Source organism: Equus asinus, chromosome 13 (assembly GCF_041296235.1).
Source record: "Equus asinus isolate D_3611 breed Donkey chromosome 13, EquAss-T2T_v2, whole genome shotgun sequence".
In the NCBI taxonomy this organism is placed as follows: Eukaryota; Metazoa; Chordata; class Mammalia; order Perissodactyla; family Equidae; genus Equus; species Equus asinus.
Window position 1 is genome coordinate 58,752,737 of NC_091802.1, and position 17,925 is coordinate 58,770,661.

Below are 17,925 nucleotides of genomic sequence, written 5' to 3' on the forward strand. Positions count from 1 at the left end.
GAGCCCGAGAGTCTGTTTCTAGCTGGTTCCCTGCAGACTGGACTATGAGTAGCGAGGCCTGGAAGTGCGTTGTCCAACAGAACTTTCTGCAATGATGGAAACGTGCCCAGCAAGTTACCTGCAATCCCCCGTGAGGACTGAGCCCTTGAGACGCGGCTAGCTCCAATGGAGATGTGCTGCACGTGTCAAACCTACGCCAGACTTCAGACTTAGAACAACAACAGGAATGCAAACTGTCTCCTTAGTAATGTATCTCACAGTGATCACATGTTGGGGTGATGTCTGGGGTAAATCAGGGTTAAATAAAAGGTGTCACCGAAATCCACCTCATCTGCTTCTTTTCACTTCTTTTAAGCGGCTACTGGAAAACTTAAACTTTCCTACTGGTTGGGACTATCTTTTCATCGGACAGCATTGTTCTGGAGCCTCTGAGACAGCCAGCCAGCCTCTGCTGAATTCCTCTTATGACAAGGAACTTACCACCTCATATGACAACCAATGCTGAAGTTTGGAGCTTACCGTTAGAAGTGTACTTCGAGATTTTTCGGTAAACCCACCGCCCGTTCCCACCCTCTGGTCCTGTCCAGATGGGGAGGGTCTCTTCTCCCTCTGTGCCAACCTGCTGAGCTTGGAAGACGGTCCGCCGAGATGCTGGCTGAATCCCCCAGATGCCTTTAGCGGATCCTCCTAGTTGCCCTGCCCTAAACACGACGTAGTGTGGCAGTACCTTCCCCCGTGAGAGGAGGACACGTGGGACGGAGCAAGTTCCCATGCACACGTTCTCCGCTCCTAACCCGACTCCAGCTTCGGGCAGCCCTGGCCTGCTCCCTTTGCTGGGTTGCTGGTGAGGGACTGAGGCCCAGGAAGAGAAGGGCAGGTCGGCAGAGCCGTGAGCAGAACTGAAATATCCTGATTTTTAATCCAGGCCTCTCCCCACAGCTCACCGTGCAGCTCCAGATGCATGAACTGTTCCTGCCACCCACCTCTGATCGGGACAGTTTCTGTACGTCATCTTGGGATCTGCATGCGTGCCGAGCTTTGCACACACCACATGCTGAAGCTGACCCGCCCCTGAGGGTCCTTTCAGACAAGGGAGGGAGGGGGTGTCACATCAGCAATGTCTTGGTGACTCCCAACCCCAGGATCTTCGTCAGGGCAGTGGCTCACAGGCTCATGACGTGTGCACTTCTTTCGCCTGCTTCTTTTGGTTTCTCTTAATTTCCTGGTCAATTTCTTACTGAAGTCCCAGCCTGCTCACCTCCGCCAGGACGTACAGGAACACGAGGTGAGCCCCGGCAGGAACGGAAGAGCACGGCCCCTCTCCTGGTCAGGGGGCTGCGGCGGAGGTGGAGGGTCCCAAGAGAACATCCCCAAATGCTGGGTGGTAGGTTTCCGGGGAGTCGGCATGAGTCTTCACTGTCACAGTGGCTCTCTTCTGCTTCCCCAACATCCACAACCACACACACACAACACACAACCACACTCACACACACGCACTCACACAGCCTCACTGACACTTACACACAGACATTCACTCCCCTTAGCACAGAGTGGGGACGGGTGACATTTGTCTAAAGGACACCGAGCCCTGGGAGCCGTACCACGGGCCCGCAGAATCGAGGGCCCTCCTGGGTGGGGGTGACGGCCGTGAGTCCCAGCGGAACGCGGCCTCCACTCTGCACGGCCGCCCCTCTGCCTAGAGCGGCGCCTCCTCCTCTGTCATGGGGTCTCAGCTAAATGCCCTCTCTGCCCTGGCAGGGAGCCCCGCCTGACCAGCCACACGGCCTCCCCCTGCCCGTGTCCTCCTTTCTACCTCTCGCCTCTGGCCCTCACCAGTCTTCCCGCACTAGGCAATCTTATGTGCCTTTCTGGTGACTTCCTGTCACTTCCCTTCCCCACTGGGATGAGACGGCAGGGACGAGGCCAGCGCGTGGCCGACTCACACAGAGCGTACCTGCCCTTTGCTGATTCCTACCATCGCTCTGCAGATGAGGACACAAGCCCAAGGGCCCAGGCATGTGCTCTAGGCCACAAGGCCTGCTGCCGGGGGCCCAGGACAGTCAGAGTCTACTCCAGCCCCTGCCCCCCACGGGGGTAATGCTGCAGGACCTGTGGCCGGCTGTTCCCAGGCTGGACTGGGAGGCACTTCTCAGGACCACCCGGTGAGGGTGCTGGCTAGCAGATGGCGTGATTCTGGGGTCCAGCGTGGGCCCAGCCCCGCACTGGCTCAGGCAGTGTGACAAAGCAGCCTCCCTCCTGCTCGAGGAGCTCTGGGGACCAGCCCTCTTTCACATGTGTGCTCCCCTGGACAAGCTCCCTATGGTCAGACGCCTGGAGCTGACTCACCACACGGGCATCCCCGAGTTGCCCACTCGGGGTGATGAAGAGGCTAGACACCACGCCTGGGAGGGTGGGAGTAAGCAGGAGCCTCTGCACCCCAAAATCCCTCTGGACAAGAAGGAAAGAAATGAATCCCAACATAGAGGCCTGGACACTGAAGCCCCGGCCGGGGAGGGAGACATTGGCTGGCCTCTCTCTGATCACCCCGGCGGGCTGTGGACGCGCCCTCACAGACACGCGGGGTGAGATGTGGTTGCCGCTCCCGAACCAACTTACTGAGGCTGAGCTGGGCCTCTGAGCCCCAGGGAGCACCAGAAGGGGCTTTCACTCCCAATTCTAAACCCGGGGCCCACTGCAGTGCCTGGCACAAAACCCTTCCACAAATAATTCACGGACGCTGACCTCTGGGGATGCTGACCTCCTCCCCTCCCTCCTCTGTCGACCCCCTGAGGTGCTCAAGGACCTCAGGGTATGAAGACCTTGCCTGCCCCCTGGGGCTCCTGGCCTGGAAGGGGACAGGACTTGCTCCTACTGCCCCTCACAGGCTGCCAGCCTGTCTGTGTTGCAGCTGGCGGGGACCCCACTGTCCACAGGTGGGCTGGGCCCAGCTGGCAACAGAGCCACCCCAGGGCGCCCTGGAGCAGAGCCCACGCAACGCCTGGCAGCCTAGCCGAGCAGCCCGAGGCCTCCTGTCCTCTCCCAAGTCCCAGCCCCACCCAGGTCTCCTTCCAGAGCTGGACTCGCTCCCCACGGGGGCCCCAGAGGCCAAGGACCACACTCAGCGGTGCTGGTGACACAAAAGGCCAGAGTCAGTCCTGCTGGTCCCGAGTAAATGCAATTTGTAACGTGCGCGCCGCCGCTGATGGAGCCACAGAACCTTTTGGCGGAGGGGTTGGCAGGCCATGGAGGGGCTGGCGGGGGCTGGCCAGAGTGCGGCGGACCAGGAGGGGCTGGAATCCCCAGGAGGGAGTTGTCAGGGTGAAGGGGAAGAGCAGAGGGAAAATGAACACGGGCGAGAAGAGAAAGTAGGCAGGGAGGGAAGGAGAGGGGACGGTGGGACTGTCTTAGCAGCATGGAATATTCTAGGGGCAACGCATGGCAGGAAGGAGGCAGGGAAAGGAAGGCTGCTGGGAAGCACAGAGAGAGGTCCCTGGAGGAGAGGGGCCAAGAGGAGACTGGACAGCAATGCGTAGCTCGTGGGGTCCCCAGAGTCTGGGGTGGCTGGCCGCGCCCCACCCTCGGTGAGCAAGGGAGCGCCTCCTGCAGGCCCACAGCGCAGCCGCGGCTTCACGGGGCCTGGGGCAGAGTCATCCCCGGACACAGAGGCCCCTGAGGTCCCTCGGGTCCCACACCTCCCTCCTGAAGTTCATGCTGCCCACGGGACCACTGCTTTGGCCCAGGGGCCGAGCTGGGTGCCAGGGATGGCAGGCACCGCCCCAGAGCCGGCCCAGGCCCTGCCAGCCTCTTGCACCCCACCCCCCCAGGAACCCAATATTCTGCCTTGAGCCACCTTCGGGCGGCCGTCCTCAGCAGGGAGGACAGAGGATGGAAGGCACTTGGGCTGGGACTCCTGCCTCGCCTCCTCCAAGGATAGTGGCATTTTGTGATTCCCAGGGTGTGTGGCTCAGCACCTGCCCCGCTGGCCTGGTGGGCTGTGGGCGCCCGGCTGTGCCTGGGGGGAGAGGCTGCAGACCTAGTCTTTGCCTGGCTGCAGTGTTCTCCCCTGCCCTCTGCGGACCTCCCAGCAGGACAACTGGCTGTCAGCTTATGCCCGCCACACCTGCTCCTCTGCCCTCTACTAGCTGGACGGCAAGGGGTGGCCAGCACCATCTACTCAGCCACTCAACCCGGGTCCTCAGGAGGGACGGTCAGGACGAGCCTTTGCTGTGCCCCACGAGACCCCAGCGCCTCAGAGCAGGTGGACGAGCCAGCCGCCCTTCACCTGCTGTGAGGCCTCCCCCACGACTGCCCCAACCTCCCCCAGCCCCTCCGGCCCCGAGACACGTGTCTATCCACAATGACACAGTGACTCAGGCTCAGAGATGTCCCACTAGGGGAGGACCTTGTCCCTGGCCCCCCATGCCCCCTGCCTCTGGAAAGAGACCCTCCACAGGGTTGTTGGGCGTCCGAGGCCACTCGCTCTGCGCACCCTTCACACTCCTCTGGGTCCGAACACGGAGCATCCGCGGGTCCTGCACTGAGGGCTGGAGCTCCCCTCGGCCACCACTCCTAGTCCTTCTCACCACCCGTGTTTATCCCACGACCAGCCAGCCAAAGCTCCCTGCTCCACGCCCTTCAGACAAACCCACTCACCCCGTGGATGAGATATGATGAGCCAGGATGCGCGGGGTCCAGAGGCAGGCCACTTCCACTTTCCCCAACCCTAAAGGAATCTCCAGAACATCGCTGGTCGCTGGGGACACGGGCACTAAAAATCAGCGGGGAAGCTGAGAGCATTGAGGGCATGGGAAGGCCGCACTGGTCACTTTTCTTTGTCATGTGGCTGAGAGGTGGCCGCAGGCGAACAGAACTTGCTGAGCCCTCGCTCCTCCCTGGGAAGGAAGGCAGACTCGAGCGGTGATTCGGGGTCCAGCCGCCTGGGCTGGAATTCAGGCTCTGTGGCTTTATGAGTTAGCATGTTCCCTAACCTCTCTGTGCCTCAGTTTCCTCAACTGTAAGATGTGCACATACAGTCAGCAGATTCTGGAACAAACATGAGCTGCCAGAGCGAAAACTGGGGAAGAACCCACAGAACTAACTGAGTTACGCCAGCAAAGGTGCTTTCAGCAGGAGGACGCACGGGCAGCTAGAGAGTGCCATCCTTGGTCCCCAAGAACTCCCGGGGGCGAGGGCTCCTAGACCAGGGGGGTCAATTTAGAATGAGCATCACGTGACCTCAACTGCTTGTCTAGTTATACTCTCCAAGTGATAGGATAATTTTTAGGATGTGGCTCTGGTCAACAGACCAGACCTCAACAGCACGTCCTTCTGAAGATGCGGATGGTGACAGGCGTCTGTTGTCTGCCTGCCCCTGCCACTGGCCGGGTGTACTCACATGCACATTATGTCACCAAGAGCAAGCCTGTCTCATCGGGGTTCCTGGAATCCCATCTCGGTGACACACCGATGCCCAGGAATGGAGACTGACACCCAGGCATCATAGAAGGTGTAAGGAGACGTGTTACCTCTGCTACAGTAATGCACTCTCATCAAGAATTCCTGTGATTAGCAGGGTTGCTACCCCAAAGAGACGATCACTAGTAAGAGCAGAACTTCCCAATGAATCTCAGGACAGAGCCGAGAATTCCCCGACATCCCCACCCAGGAGCCTTTGGGTTCCACGCCCCGAGGGAACGCCTTCTGCTATCAACCACTCCAAGGAGCAGCCCGCTTCACACCAGGAAGCTGGGTGGAAACCCCACCTCCTCCACGGAAACTTCCGGTGCCTGGCAATGTTGACAGCAGCTGAGGGACTGTGATCTCACCTTGATTAAGAACCTAAAGACAGAAGACCAACAGAGCTCAAAAGGCAGCCCTCAAAAGGGCCGCAGGTGCTCACATTCTCCAGGGTCCGGTCCCTCCATGCAAGCCAGCGCGGCCCCCTCCCCTCCATCGCCAACGCTCCTTTTTACAGAACTAAAGGCACTTAGATCTCTCTCCCCCAGAGCCATTTCCCGGCTTCGCAATCGGATGTAGCGATAAGAGTCTCTTTTATAGGACACTGCAGCTTAATAATAAGTAACTACTGTGACAAAATCCCATTCTGTGGGCATGGGGGTTTTTTTCTTCCCATCCCCTGCAACTTTCTTCTACTAGAGCCCAAACCAGGGCCTCATGGGGAGTCTTGCTGACATTCTGGATCTCCAAATGAGGTCCTTCTTGCTCTGAAAGGTGACCAGTCTCGGCCCCACCCCTCGCTGGCCGCAATGCACCAGGGACAGTTGCCTCCCTGCATCCCACCCCAGGATGCCTGTCAGGGGCCAGATGTGGGGGAGACCATGGCTCAAGGCTGCCCTGGGGGTAGCTGAAGGACTCACAGGGAGCCGGAGCCCCTGGGTGGGCTCCTGGTGGCGGGCTCGGCAGGGGGGAAAACCCAGCCTTGATTTCCTCACCTGCCCGGTCCCCGCAGGGGGGCACCCAGAGTGAGGCCCAGGGCCACTTGGGTGAGTTCTTAACAAACACCAGGGCCCAAACCACAGGTGCATTTCTCCCGTGGACAGTTAGAACTCTGGAAAATCTCAGCCCCTCCGAGAGGCTGGGAAGAGGGACGCCGGCAACAAGCTTCCCTAATTAATTACGTATAGAGCCGCTGTGTCTCAGAGGGGACGGGGCCCCTGCTCAGCACACTTGGGGTCCGGCCTGGGCAGCAGGAAAAGGCTGATGCTTTAGCAGACAGAATGGAATTCCATTGGTTGGGGTTTTATTTTCTAATTTCCAGTTCGAAAGATTCTACGTTTCAAAACCTTCCTGTTTAAATGCTGCATCTTAATGCGCCGCAAACTATGTCTCTTGTCTTGCTCGATTTCACGTCTTCTGCTCCTGCTCCTGTTATCAAACGTGCTGCTGAGACTGAACACACAGCCTACATATGGCACCAAGGCGCACTCATGCAGAAGACGTGCAACCCCTCGCTGGGAGCCTGCAGGAGAGGCAAGCTCTGATTCCGGAGAGCTGGCCACGCCACCCGGGTCCCTCCCATGTGGCCTCCACTTCCAGGGGACACGGGGGGCTCTGTCTCACTCAAAAGTGCTCTGGGACAACCTGGGTCTCGAAATGTCATTGTTTTGTATCGGCCCTGGACCACCAGAGCGGCGTGTGCTCCTATAAAAACGTGCCCCCCAAAATAGCCAGGAAATGGCTGCATTCTAGATCTTTCCAGCCCGCCGAGACCCGCAGACACCCCTGCAGACAACTGGGAGGGAAACTTCAGAGCCTGGCCCGGGGGGCATGCTCTGGCTCTCCCAGAAGCGACCCCACTCATGGCTGACATCCACTCGGGATGGGCACGGCTCACAGCCTTTTTGCCTTCCAGCTGCCTCTACAGAAAGCTCCAGTCCACTCTTCAGGGATGTGTCCACCCAGCCCTGGAGGAATCGGGGTGCCTTCCCCACGGGCCGTGTTGGTGCACTCACCCCAACTACGAACATTGGTCTGACGCCATCAAGACAGTGTCAGCGGAAGCTTGCTGTTACTTCATCTTAACTCAACCCTCCCATTCAGCCTGGGGGGACGGCATGCTTTCACCCTCTTTCTCAGAGGAAGAGCCTGAGGTTCAGAGAGGTGAACTGATTTGCTTAACACAGCCAATAAGCCCCAGATTAGCCTTCAATCCTGCATTCTCCTGTGGAAGCTGGGGCCTCTTCCTGCAGCGGAGGGCATGCCCTGCCCGGGAGGTGGGGGAGGTCTGGAGGAGGGGCAGATCCTTGCTACTTTGAGTGGTATGTCCCTGGACTTCACCTGGGAGCTTGTCAGGAATGCAGATTCCTGGACCCCCCTCCAGAGACCCCCAGGTAATTCCCGTGCTCATGGAAATAAGGCAGGTGCTAGAAAGCCGACCTGTGAGGTCCACCCTGACTGTCTGGGGGAACTTCGGGAGTCAGCCACAGCCTGGGTTTGGACACCTGCCGGCCTGTGGGTATGGGGTCCCCTCAACAGCTCTTGTTGCCCCTGAGCTGTGCCTAGGACTGCTCAGACTCACAGATGATCCTAGGGAGGGTGAGACCAAGGGCCAAAGGCCTTCTGGCTGTCCTCTGCCCCTGACCGTCATGTTCCCGACTTGTCCCTTCCTCTACAGTTGCTGACACGTTTGGCAACTCCTGCTGCCTGGATCCTTGTGAGGGGCCAACCCAAGGGCCGAGCAGCCTGGCTCAGCTCTGAGGGCCCCATCTTTGTCGGTCATCTCCACAGTTCCTCCTGAAGCCCCTGCGATGGCTCCTTCTTTCTTGGCTCCCTGGAGAGCCCAAAGGGCACAAAAAGACAAGAACCCACCATCCAAAGGTCCAGCCCCACCTGGAGTATCACTGTCTCCAAGAAACACACACTTCTGCCTTCTTCCCTTCCGAGGGATGCTCCAGGGGAGGCCATGAAGGGACATGGCCACTTAGCCCATTAGGCCTGGCCTGACCCTGATCATCAGCATTGGGGTGGCATCCCCTACCCTCTGCCTCCCATATCCACACCCAGCCCAGGGTGGAGAGCTGGTCCTATGGGAGCCCTCCTGCTGCATCCGGCAGGCCCCAGGACGGCAGCCTGAAGCTTTCCCGGCCTCCCTGCCTTCCCACTTCAAGCTCCAGGCCTCCCCAAGGAGCCGCCCCCACCCCTGCAGGCCTAAGCAGAGGTTGAGGGTGCTAAAGATAAAGAAGGCAGGTCCACGGCGCCGGGAGGGAGGGCAGGCCCAGAGGTGTGGGCACCCAGGGTGGGCGAGGCAGGGTACTGCAGCCCCCCGGCCGGCTCTGGCCAAGCTGGCACCTGGAACCGCAGCCCCAAGAGGCCAAGGGGCCTGGAGAAGGCGAGGGAGTCACCAAATCGTTCCCAGTGCAGGCCTGGGACCGCACTGATTCCGTAATGGATGGGATCGCAAGACCTCCCGCCCCCCACACCCTGGCCGGCTGGCGGGCAGGCGACAGCTATACTCTGCGCGCACCTCCCCGTGGAGCGTCCTGGGGATTTGGGGGCTCGGAGTCGCTTGGCTTCCTGCCCTCCTCGTCAGCACGAGCTTCCTGCGCAGCCCCGCAGATTGCAAAACTCTAGCCCCAGCCCCCTCCCGGGCCGGAGCTCCCAGGGCCTCCCTCGCCAGCTCCACCAGGCGGGTGGCCCGCCTCCCCCGAGGCCCGGCGCGCGGTCCCCAATGCAGCAGAGCTCGGCGCCCCCGCCCCCGCCGCCTCCGCGCGGTCGCCCGGCTTTCCCGACGAGGCCGGGGAGGGGCTCCGCTCCCCGCCCCCACGCCCCCCGCGGCCCGGCGCGAAGTTCCCCAAAGTGACCGGGGCGCCGAGAACCCCCGCCCCCTCCCCTCCGGCTTCCCCCGAGGCTCCGCCCGCCGCCCCCTCCCGCGCCTTTGGAAAAGTTGCGAGCGACGCCCCAAACTCCGGCCCCCCGCCCGGCGCCGCACGCGCCCCGGGCGACCCCGCGCTCGGCCGCCGCGCAGGGGCGCAGTTTCCCCCACCGGGCCCGGCGCCATGACGCGGGGAGCGCAGCGGGGCCCCAGCGGCGGCGCGGAGGCGGCCAAGTGCGGGTGTGGGCGGCGGCGCGGGGCGCACGTGCGCCGGGCTGGGGGCCGGGCCGGGCCGGGCCGGGGGCCGCTTACCTGTTGGAGGTAGAGGAAGGCGGGCGGGCAGGGCACCGAGTGCGGGAGCATGCTGCCGGAGTTGGACAGCAGGAGGCAGCCCGAGTTCGCCATGGAGCACAGCATGGGGCGGTAGGGGGGCGCCCGGCGGCCGGAGGCAGCTCTGCGCTCGCTGCGCGGCTCGCACCCTCCGCGCGTCCCTCGGTGTGTGCGCGCGCCCTGCCTCCCGGGCGCCCTCTCGGTCTCCTCCTCCTCCTTCTCCTCTTCCTCCTCCGGCCCTCCCCTCCCCCTCGTGGCGCTCTTTAAGAGGGAGGCATGGAAGGAAAGCGGCCCGCCTCTGCCCGGTGCTCCCCTGCCCGGGCGGGGATGCTGGAGAGAGCGCGCGCGAGAATATGGCAAGAGAGGATATACGCGCGAGAGAATGGATGAGGGGGAGCCGGGGAGAGGGAGTCAGTCACTTTGGAGCCACCGGAGCCCTGTCTGCAAAGAGTGGTGCGTGTGCGTGTGTGAGTGTGCGCGTGTGCGCGCGTGTGTAGCGGTGGGAGGGGGAGTCCCTGGCGTACTCCAACATCAAACAGCCCCGCGCGGAGGGAAGAGAATCCGGAACGACGGCACAACAGCTGATCCCACACTTAACCCCTCGCCCGCCGGCGCCGGGGCGGCCAGCCCTCGCACCCTCTCGCGGACCCCTCCGCTCCCCTCCTCCTCCCCGCATCCAGCAGCTGCCCCTCAGTTTGGGGTCTGGAGTCTCCCTTTGCACGGGCTCTGTCCGCCGGCCGCTGCGGACGAAGAGAAGGAGCGGCTCTGCGGGCTCCGCAGCCCGACCGGAAGGCGCTTCGTCCTGCTTGGCGTTCAGAGAAGCGCCTCTCCTACGGGAGGCCGGGAGGCCGACTCAGTGGCAGGGATGTCGGTGATGTAATGAGGGCATCTACGCAGAGGCTTCCTCGCTGGGGAACGCTTCTTCCGCTGCCCAGAGCTTGGAAACCCAGCTGGAGCCCCCCAGAGCCTCTCCTGCTCTCCCACAGGCCCCCAGGCCCTATTTACACCCCAAGCCTGCCACAGGCACATGGTCTTGTGGATACTTAATGTGGTGGGGGGGCAAGAAGCACTGGCCACAAATCATCCTCCCTTCCCCACACCCAAACACACCTGACTATGTGTGCACACATCACTGGGGCAGGAGTGCACAGTACCCACCCCCTGACCCCAGTGAGTGCTTGGCAGAGGTCTTGACTGTGTCCTTACACCACCACCGTGACAGGTGTGTGTGTGTGTTTACGTACACATACAGCTGCAGCTTCAGCAGCCAAACACACACACTCACAGCCCTGCCACACGTTGTCCCCCTGGCCAAGCTCATTCCACCAGGACAAGCCACAGGTGAGCTTGGCTGTCTGAGGGACAGTCTGACACTCGCCACTGTTAGACGTAGAGACAATAGGCGGACATGCCCAACCTCTTGTCCCACTTACGAATACTTCCTCTGGGAAAGGGGCGAACCCCAGATAGCCAGTAGCAATTCTAGACTCGCCTATCCAGCCCAAAGGCACCTGTGATTCCCCTCCTCTCACTGCGGAGAGGGAGCCCCACTCTGGAGGGAGGCAGAGCTGGGACCACCTGGTAGTGGGAAGACCAGCGGCCTGGGAGTCAAGTGGAGGCCCCCTCACTTGCTGTGTGATCTTAGGAAAGTGGCCTGTCCTCTCTGGGCTTCGGTTTCTGCACCCAACCTGAGAGGTTGGTTGGATGCTGTCTGGGATGTTCTGTTGCACTCGCTGCAGGTTGTGTTGATGAGGGTCACTTAGGACGAAGCAGCAAGGAGGCGAGAGGGATGGGTCACGGAAGGGCTTCCTCCAGGCACAGTCTGGGGACAAAGTCGGTTTGAACACGACAGGCAGGTGTGTGCCCCTTGGCTGCCCCTCTCTCAGGCATCTCATGTCCCCTGAACAAAGCAGCCTCCAGTTCATCTTCCTCTTAGACGGGTGGGGGGCAACATCTAGGGGGAGACAGATGGGAGAAGGGATGAGGGACAAGGGAGAGAATGCAGGGGAGGGCTGACCCACTGCCAGGTGGCCACACTGGCCTGACCTTTCTCCGGAATCCTGCGCTGTGATGCCTCAGGGGTGGTGCTGGCATGGAGTGGGGATGGCGATGCTTGACTGTGGCCTTTCAGAGTCTCCTGCCTTCAGGCCGGACCAGCTATTCACTTGGTCTCCCAGAAGAGGCTCCCTACCGTCTAAGATGGGTGGGGTGGCCGGCACTGAGGCCTGGTGCATGTGGAGCAAGAGCACAAGCTGGATATGGCATTTGCAGCAGGGATCTTGCAGAGGGCTCTCCTGTGGAGTGTGGTACCGTGGAGTGGCCCTGGTCACAAGAGCAGGGGCAGCCCTGCTGGCCTCCTGCCTCCCAGGTCCTGCTGCTCTGCCCTCCTCTTCCAGAAACCTTCCCTCCCCTTCTGTCGCTGCCCCGGCTGCTCCCTCCCTGGAGGACACTCAGGAATTTGAGGCAGCTACATAGCGTTCACCCTCGGCCCTGGGCTCTGAATCCCCCGTTGGAGAATTGTTTACTCATTAATTCTGCTGTGATTGAGCATCTCCGAGATCAAGGCTTTATCCCTCTCAGATGAGGATTTGGTAGCATATCCTAAACGGTGCCTATCACAGAGCAGACACCCTTTGAGTCAACTCTCCTGCCTTTCCTTATTGAGAACCCACTGTGTGCAGGCACTGCACCGGTGCTGGAGCTGTAGGAACAAAGTTCTCTGCCCTGGAGTGAGTACACCGTCTGGTGGGGAAACCAAACCGGCAAACCAAGACTGCAGCCTACTGTGCTGAGAGCTAAGACAGCCCAGGATAGTGGGAGCTCGGATCTGGGGTGAGCTTAGACCTGGGGTTCGGTCAGGGAAGATTTCCTAGGGGGACCCCTGAGCTGTCTTGTTGGTGCCGTGAAAGCCAGGGTGGTCGCTGACGCCAGCTTTCATACTGGTGTCGCTTCCAGTAGCCTTGCACCTGGCAGTCCGTGGGCCTCTCAGCCCAGCCACCTGCCTTCAAGCCTCACTTCCAGAGAGTGTCAGGCCCAGGGAGCATGTCTAGACACCTGCTTCCATCAGCCAGCTAATCACACCCGGGCTCCAGAGAGACTAAGAACAGCAAAAGAGAATTAAAAGAAAACCTCCAGAAAAAGGATTTGAACAAGGCGTGTGTCTGGCTTATTTCTCAGGACAGGGACTGCATGCCCACTGCCTCCCCTGCTGTGCCCTGATGTTGTGACTTCCACTATGAGCCGATTACTAAATGGCAAATTGAGGGGGGCCTCGGTCCACTGGGGGTTGTCTTTGGGGTGTCAGGCCAATGGAACAGCTAAACACTACAGTCCATCTGGTCCCCTCTCAGTCTCCCCTTCGAGGGTCGGAGGGTCAGGAAGACAGGGAACTTGCTGGCTGGTCCACAGCATCATCCTGATGGCTGGAATAACACCTGGCAGGGAGGAGTGTGGTCGCCCTGGCCCTGCCCCCACCCCGAGGCTCGTCCTGACAGTGAGGTGGCCCTGTTGCTCCAGGGTCCGGGAAACACAGGCGCTGAGAGGGCTGGGCAAGCTTCGGCAGAAAGACCAGTGCCCCGGGTGGATGTGCCAACTTCCTGGGTGTCAGGACCATCCCTTCTCTTGGCTTGGAGGAGAAAGAAGAAACGTACCCCGTGCTCCTCCAGTAGTGCTCCCGTGAGCGCTCTAGTGTGCGGACCACGTCTTCTGTGATCGTTTCTGAGTCTGTGTCTTTCTTGCTGTAGGAACCTTGCTCTCCTCACCAAGGGCCTCCAGTGCGTGGCGTGCGGGTGGCGCGTTAGACTGTGGGGTACAACCTTCTTCAGATCACTCGGACCCCTCGCAGCCCTCAGGAGCCCCTGGTGCCTCCTGGGCCAAGGTGGGTGGCCCTGAGTGGTGGGTGGGGGAAGCCCGGGGCCCCGCTGTTCTGCTGCCCCCGCTTCTGGGGCGAAGGGAGGCTGTGAGCTGGGAAGAGCTGTCAATCCAGTGCTAATATTCACTACTTAAAAAAAGAGCCAAGGAAAAAATATCCCATGCGCCCTGAATCTGAGAAGGGCCTTGTTAGGGAGGCAGGAACTGAGCTGTAATTATTTCTGCGCTCCTGGGCACCACTATAAATATCAGGCAGGGAGGCACCTCAAAAGGTCCGGATGGTTCCACAGCTTTGGAGATCTCCTGGCTCCTTCCTGCCTCCACCCTGTGTCACCTTCCCCACGGGAGCCTCTCCTGGGTGCAGACGCTGAGCCCCTCTCCCCCTGCAGGGCAGGGTCTGCCTCTCCCACCCTCCCCGGGTGAGCCTGCCTGGGAGACCCAGGCCCACGTAGCTTTGCAAACACCCTCCGCCTCTTTGGTGTGTACCTCTGTGAAGTGGGGACACGGAGTCTCCCTGGGAAAGCTTGTGCCAAAAAGTATTCAAGGTGGCCTGTGTGTTTAACTAAAGGTGAGCAGTTCTGGAGCCGAATGATTTGGGGGAGTGTTGCCTAGGACCACACCCCCAGCCCCCATCCTTTGGAAGTTCCCAAGGCTGCACGCTGGCGTATCTCAGCAGAAAACAGACAGCCCTGCGGGCCCTGTAGGGGAGGTTGGGTGGGGGTGAGTCACTCATGGCCTGCCCCTCTCCCCTTCCGAGTGCCCGAGCTGGTGTCCTCAGGCTTCACCCGTGCAGGGAGGACGGTGTGGAGCTTGGCAAAGGCGCCGCAGGACAAGGGCTTAGCTCACTGTCTCCGGCTGCAGCTGGGCCATAATCCTCAGAGACAGCGTGCTCCGTTCTTCCGGCCAAGCCAGATCTCTCTGCCCAGCTCCAGGGTGTTTGACCTAGGCTTGGGTGTGAGTGCTGGGGGCGCTAAGGAGGCGGGAGATGCAGAACTGTATGTGGCATCTCCACGTGGGGTGGGTTAGGGTGGGCAAGGCTTGGGGGGCGGGTGTGTGTTTATGTGTATGGGGGAGGTGGGGGACCCAAGAAGCCTCTTTTCTGTGAACCAACCAGACGCCCACATCACTAACTGAACACTCTCCCAGGGGAATTCATGCCCCAATTCCACAGCTAAGGGAACAGGAGTGGAGTCAGGGAAAGCCCCAAGCTCAGGGCTGCTCGGGGTGCCCCCAACAGACACCAAGGGGAAATGTCAGGTCAAGGACAGGCGGCTTTGGCCTTCTTGTAAAATGTAGGAACTCCTCAGATTCCCGAAGGTGGCAGCTTCCATATCTTGGGAGTGGGGCTCTGTTTCTGCTTTGTCCTGCTTTCCCAATCTCCTGGAAGGGCAGAAAAGTTGGCAGAGGAGCCCCTGCCAGGAGGAGAGTTGCGACGACAGGATGGAAGTGAGCCACCCTGGCTGCCCAGGCCACGCTGGAGGCGTCCAGCAGAGGGCCCACTCATACCAGCCAGAGCCTCCCCTTCGTGGTCAGGCCTGTGAAGAGGGGATGCTGGAGTGCTCCCTGTCCCTGGGCCCCTCTGCATCCTTGAGCCACCAAGTGCTCAGCAACGCAGAGGGAGAGTGGGGCCTGGCCCAAGCTACCATGGCCAGCACCCTCCTTCCAGCTCGGGCCCCCCACCCCCAACCAGCACTGTCCCCCTGGCCCCAGCAGAGACTGCAGCAAAAGTAAAAATCGGCGTGCAAAGGAAGTTTATTTATCTGTTTAATTAAGAGGCATTTGCCAGCCACATTCGGGTCCATCCGTCTCACTTACAACCATGTCCCAGCAAAATTAAACATAATAAATATAGGGAGACTGAAAGCAAAGGGCACAGTCGAGATATATGGGCAAAGTCAGAAGTTGCACAGGGTTGCAGTTATAAGCACATCTTCCTTTGGCAAGTTCCTCTCCCCTCGGGGCCTGGGAGCCAAAGGAATGCTCTCGGAGAAGGGGCTATGGGTGCCGTTCCACTCTGCTTTTTCCACTCAGCACTGTTGCCAAGCTTTATTTATTTTAAATGAACCCCCAGGACTTCTCCCTTCTCCTCTTCTGGAGAGGGGGAGAGAGCTGAGCACAGAGCGAAAAGAACATCTGAAATCAGCCAGTGCTGTGATGTTCCACCCTGGGGCTTGGTGGGTAAGAGGCCTCGGCAGCTGCAGCCCTGGAAAGCTCTTTGCAGGCTCCCGCTGCATCTGGGCCGTGAGCGCCTGGCAAGGAGGCAGCACGGGCTGCGAGAGTCTTGGAGAAACAGATCTGCACTCTACGGTGCCAGGTGTGGCTAAGCCACCATTCAGGATACTGGCCCCAATATTCTGAGGCCAGAGGAAGAAGGGGGACAGAATTTTTATTTCTATCTCTGATCTAAAGCTTCAAGGACCTGGCTGTTTGCTTAAACTTCCAAGGAAGTTAAGTACAAAGGGAAAAAATGGTGATTTATTATCATTATTGATTGCTAACTGTAAGAATACCTTGCATTTGCTCAGTGCTTTCCCAGCCTTTTCAATCTGACTTAACGTGTCTGATCTCACAAGGTAGATAGGGAAGGTAGAATGATGCCCATGTGGTATATGATGACACTTCTAGGATCGCAGATGTGGCCCAAAGTCACATAACTAGTTAGAGGCAGAGTTTGGGCTGGAAAACAAGCTTTCTGGCTCACACACTCGCTCAAGCCTTTTGCTTCCCTTCTACGACCGTGCTTGGCTCACGTACTTCTGTGAGCATCCTCATCCTTAGCCCTTGGTGCTCTCTCTCCTAACAGGATCAACCCCAAACCAAATCTGTTAATGTAATCGTCCTTTGCAATAGCTTGGGCATTTACTAATCACACCACTGCCTGGTCTGTGCAGCAATTGTCTTGAATTTGCTCTTTCTCATTAGGCAGGAGGTCACAAGAACTCAGTAGGGTTGCTGAACTCAATGATGAGGCCAAGGAGAGAAGCTGCCATTGGACTGAGGAAGCCCTTCTATGGGGTTCCTAGCTGATCTGCCACAAGATGCTGCATTTCCTGGATCCTCATCCCACAATCTGAGCTGCCCCACGACCAGGAGCTCTCCTGTTGCACCTAACCCTGTGCATGTCTACTTGGCACCCTGTGCTGACACCGTGAATGACCACAGAAAAGAGAGTCTTGAGAGGTACAAGAAGTCTGTATATGTGCTTGAAGATGAAGATTCCAGTTCTGACTGGCTCATCAATGAAATGCCCTTGGATGGCCAGGTCCCCACTGCAGACACGACTGAAGAAAGCCTCCAATCAGGCCAGGACAGGGCTCATGTTACGGGTTTATCACTGTCAGAGGCTCTGGGGCTAAGGAAAACCTACATAACTCACTGCTCCACCCAGCCCACCCAGGGTGGCCCTCCTGGGCACTGAAATTGCCCTTGGCTCCACTATGTGCTGCCCTTCAGCACCAGAGACAGCTCTAGACTCTTTCCTCAGGTCACCCTTCCTTCCCCAGCAGTGAGAAACAGTCCCTGGAAGGGACAGGAATGCTCATAGGCACAGGTGATGGCGCTGGAAGGGAATCTGGGATCATAGTGTCCAGTCCTCTGCCTTCTAGCTAGCGGTCACTGAAACCTTCAGGGACAGGCACTGTCTTTTTTTTCCCCTTGAAGTACTCCACTGAGGGAGACCCTGACATCTCTCTGGGGAGCCCATTCAGATTTTTATCCCCTACCTGTCAAGAAATTCTGCCTTGTGTCTCACACAAACTTTTCCCACCTTAATTTTATTCAAAGGGGAAAAGCCTTGAAGGAGTGCCAAGGGGGAGCTTGGACCAGCTGCTGAAGCCACTGTGACCTCCTCTAACTCCCAGGAGGGGCCAGAGGTGACCCACCAGAACTTGTAGAACAAGACTGTGTGCTCCAGGGGAGGGTTCAACAGCAACAGTGCATGCTTCACGGTGTCCAAAAGGGGAGACCGGACCCATGACGTGGCCGGCAGTTTGGGACTCTCCTATTGCTGTGACCAGCACGGATTTATGTGAAGTTCAGTTAGCAGTGAACTGAGGAAGCAAGTCATTCAGAGGCTATAAGCAGAGCCATGGGAAGGGGTCAAAGCTTGTTCTTTCATTCACAGTGGAGGGATCTGAGCAGCAAAAGCCCATCCTTGTGTTCCCTGTGTCTTCATAAAGACAGCAATTGAAATAGCTGGCCTCTTCACTTTGCCATCAGTTACAATAAATCTTACCTAAAAGAGAAGCCAATGTCCCTTCCTTTAGCCTTGGGTGAGGAGAAGTCATAATGGGAGAGACCCAGTGAAGCCCCATAGAGAGGGAGTGATGGCCAGAGGGTAGCCTAGGCCCCAGGACTGTGAAAGTTGGTCCTCCAAACTCTGAACAAATCCGAAA

At 59.2% G+C, this 17,925-nt stretch overlaps 1 protein-coding gene across 16 annotated transcripts in view; it reads right to left on the reverse strand.

Moving 5' to 3' along the window:
• RBFOX3 (RNA binding fox-1 homolog 3) overlaps positions 1 to 17,925 on the reverse strand; it is a 445,764-nt gene that overhangs the window by 75,220 nt on the left and 352,619 nt on the right. For 4 of the 16 annotated variants that reach the window (XM_044745251.2, XM_044745243.2, XM_044745249.2 and 1 more), the window contains exon 1: positions 9,644 to 10,130. The exons of 10 other annotated variants lie outside the window; for them this stretch is intronic. In XM_044745251.2, coding sequence (XP_044601186.1) covers positions 9,644 to 9,748 — 105 coding nt within the window. In that variant the 5' untranslated portion in view covers positions 9,749 to 10,130. Of the gene's footprint in view, positions 1 to 9,643; positions 10,131 to 17,925 lie in introns of those variants that run through there. 2 more of the 16 variants (XM_044745250.2, XM_044745242.2) reach the window with 2 other exon arrangements.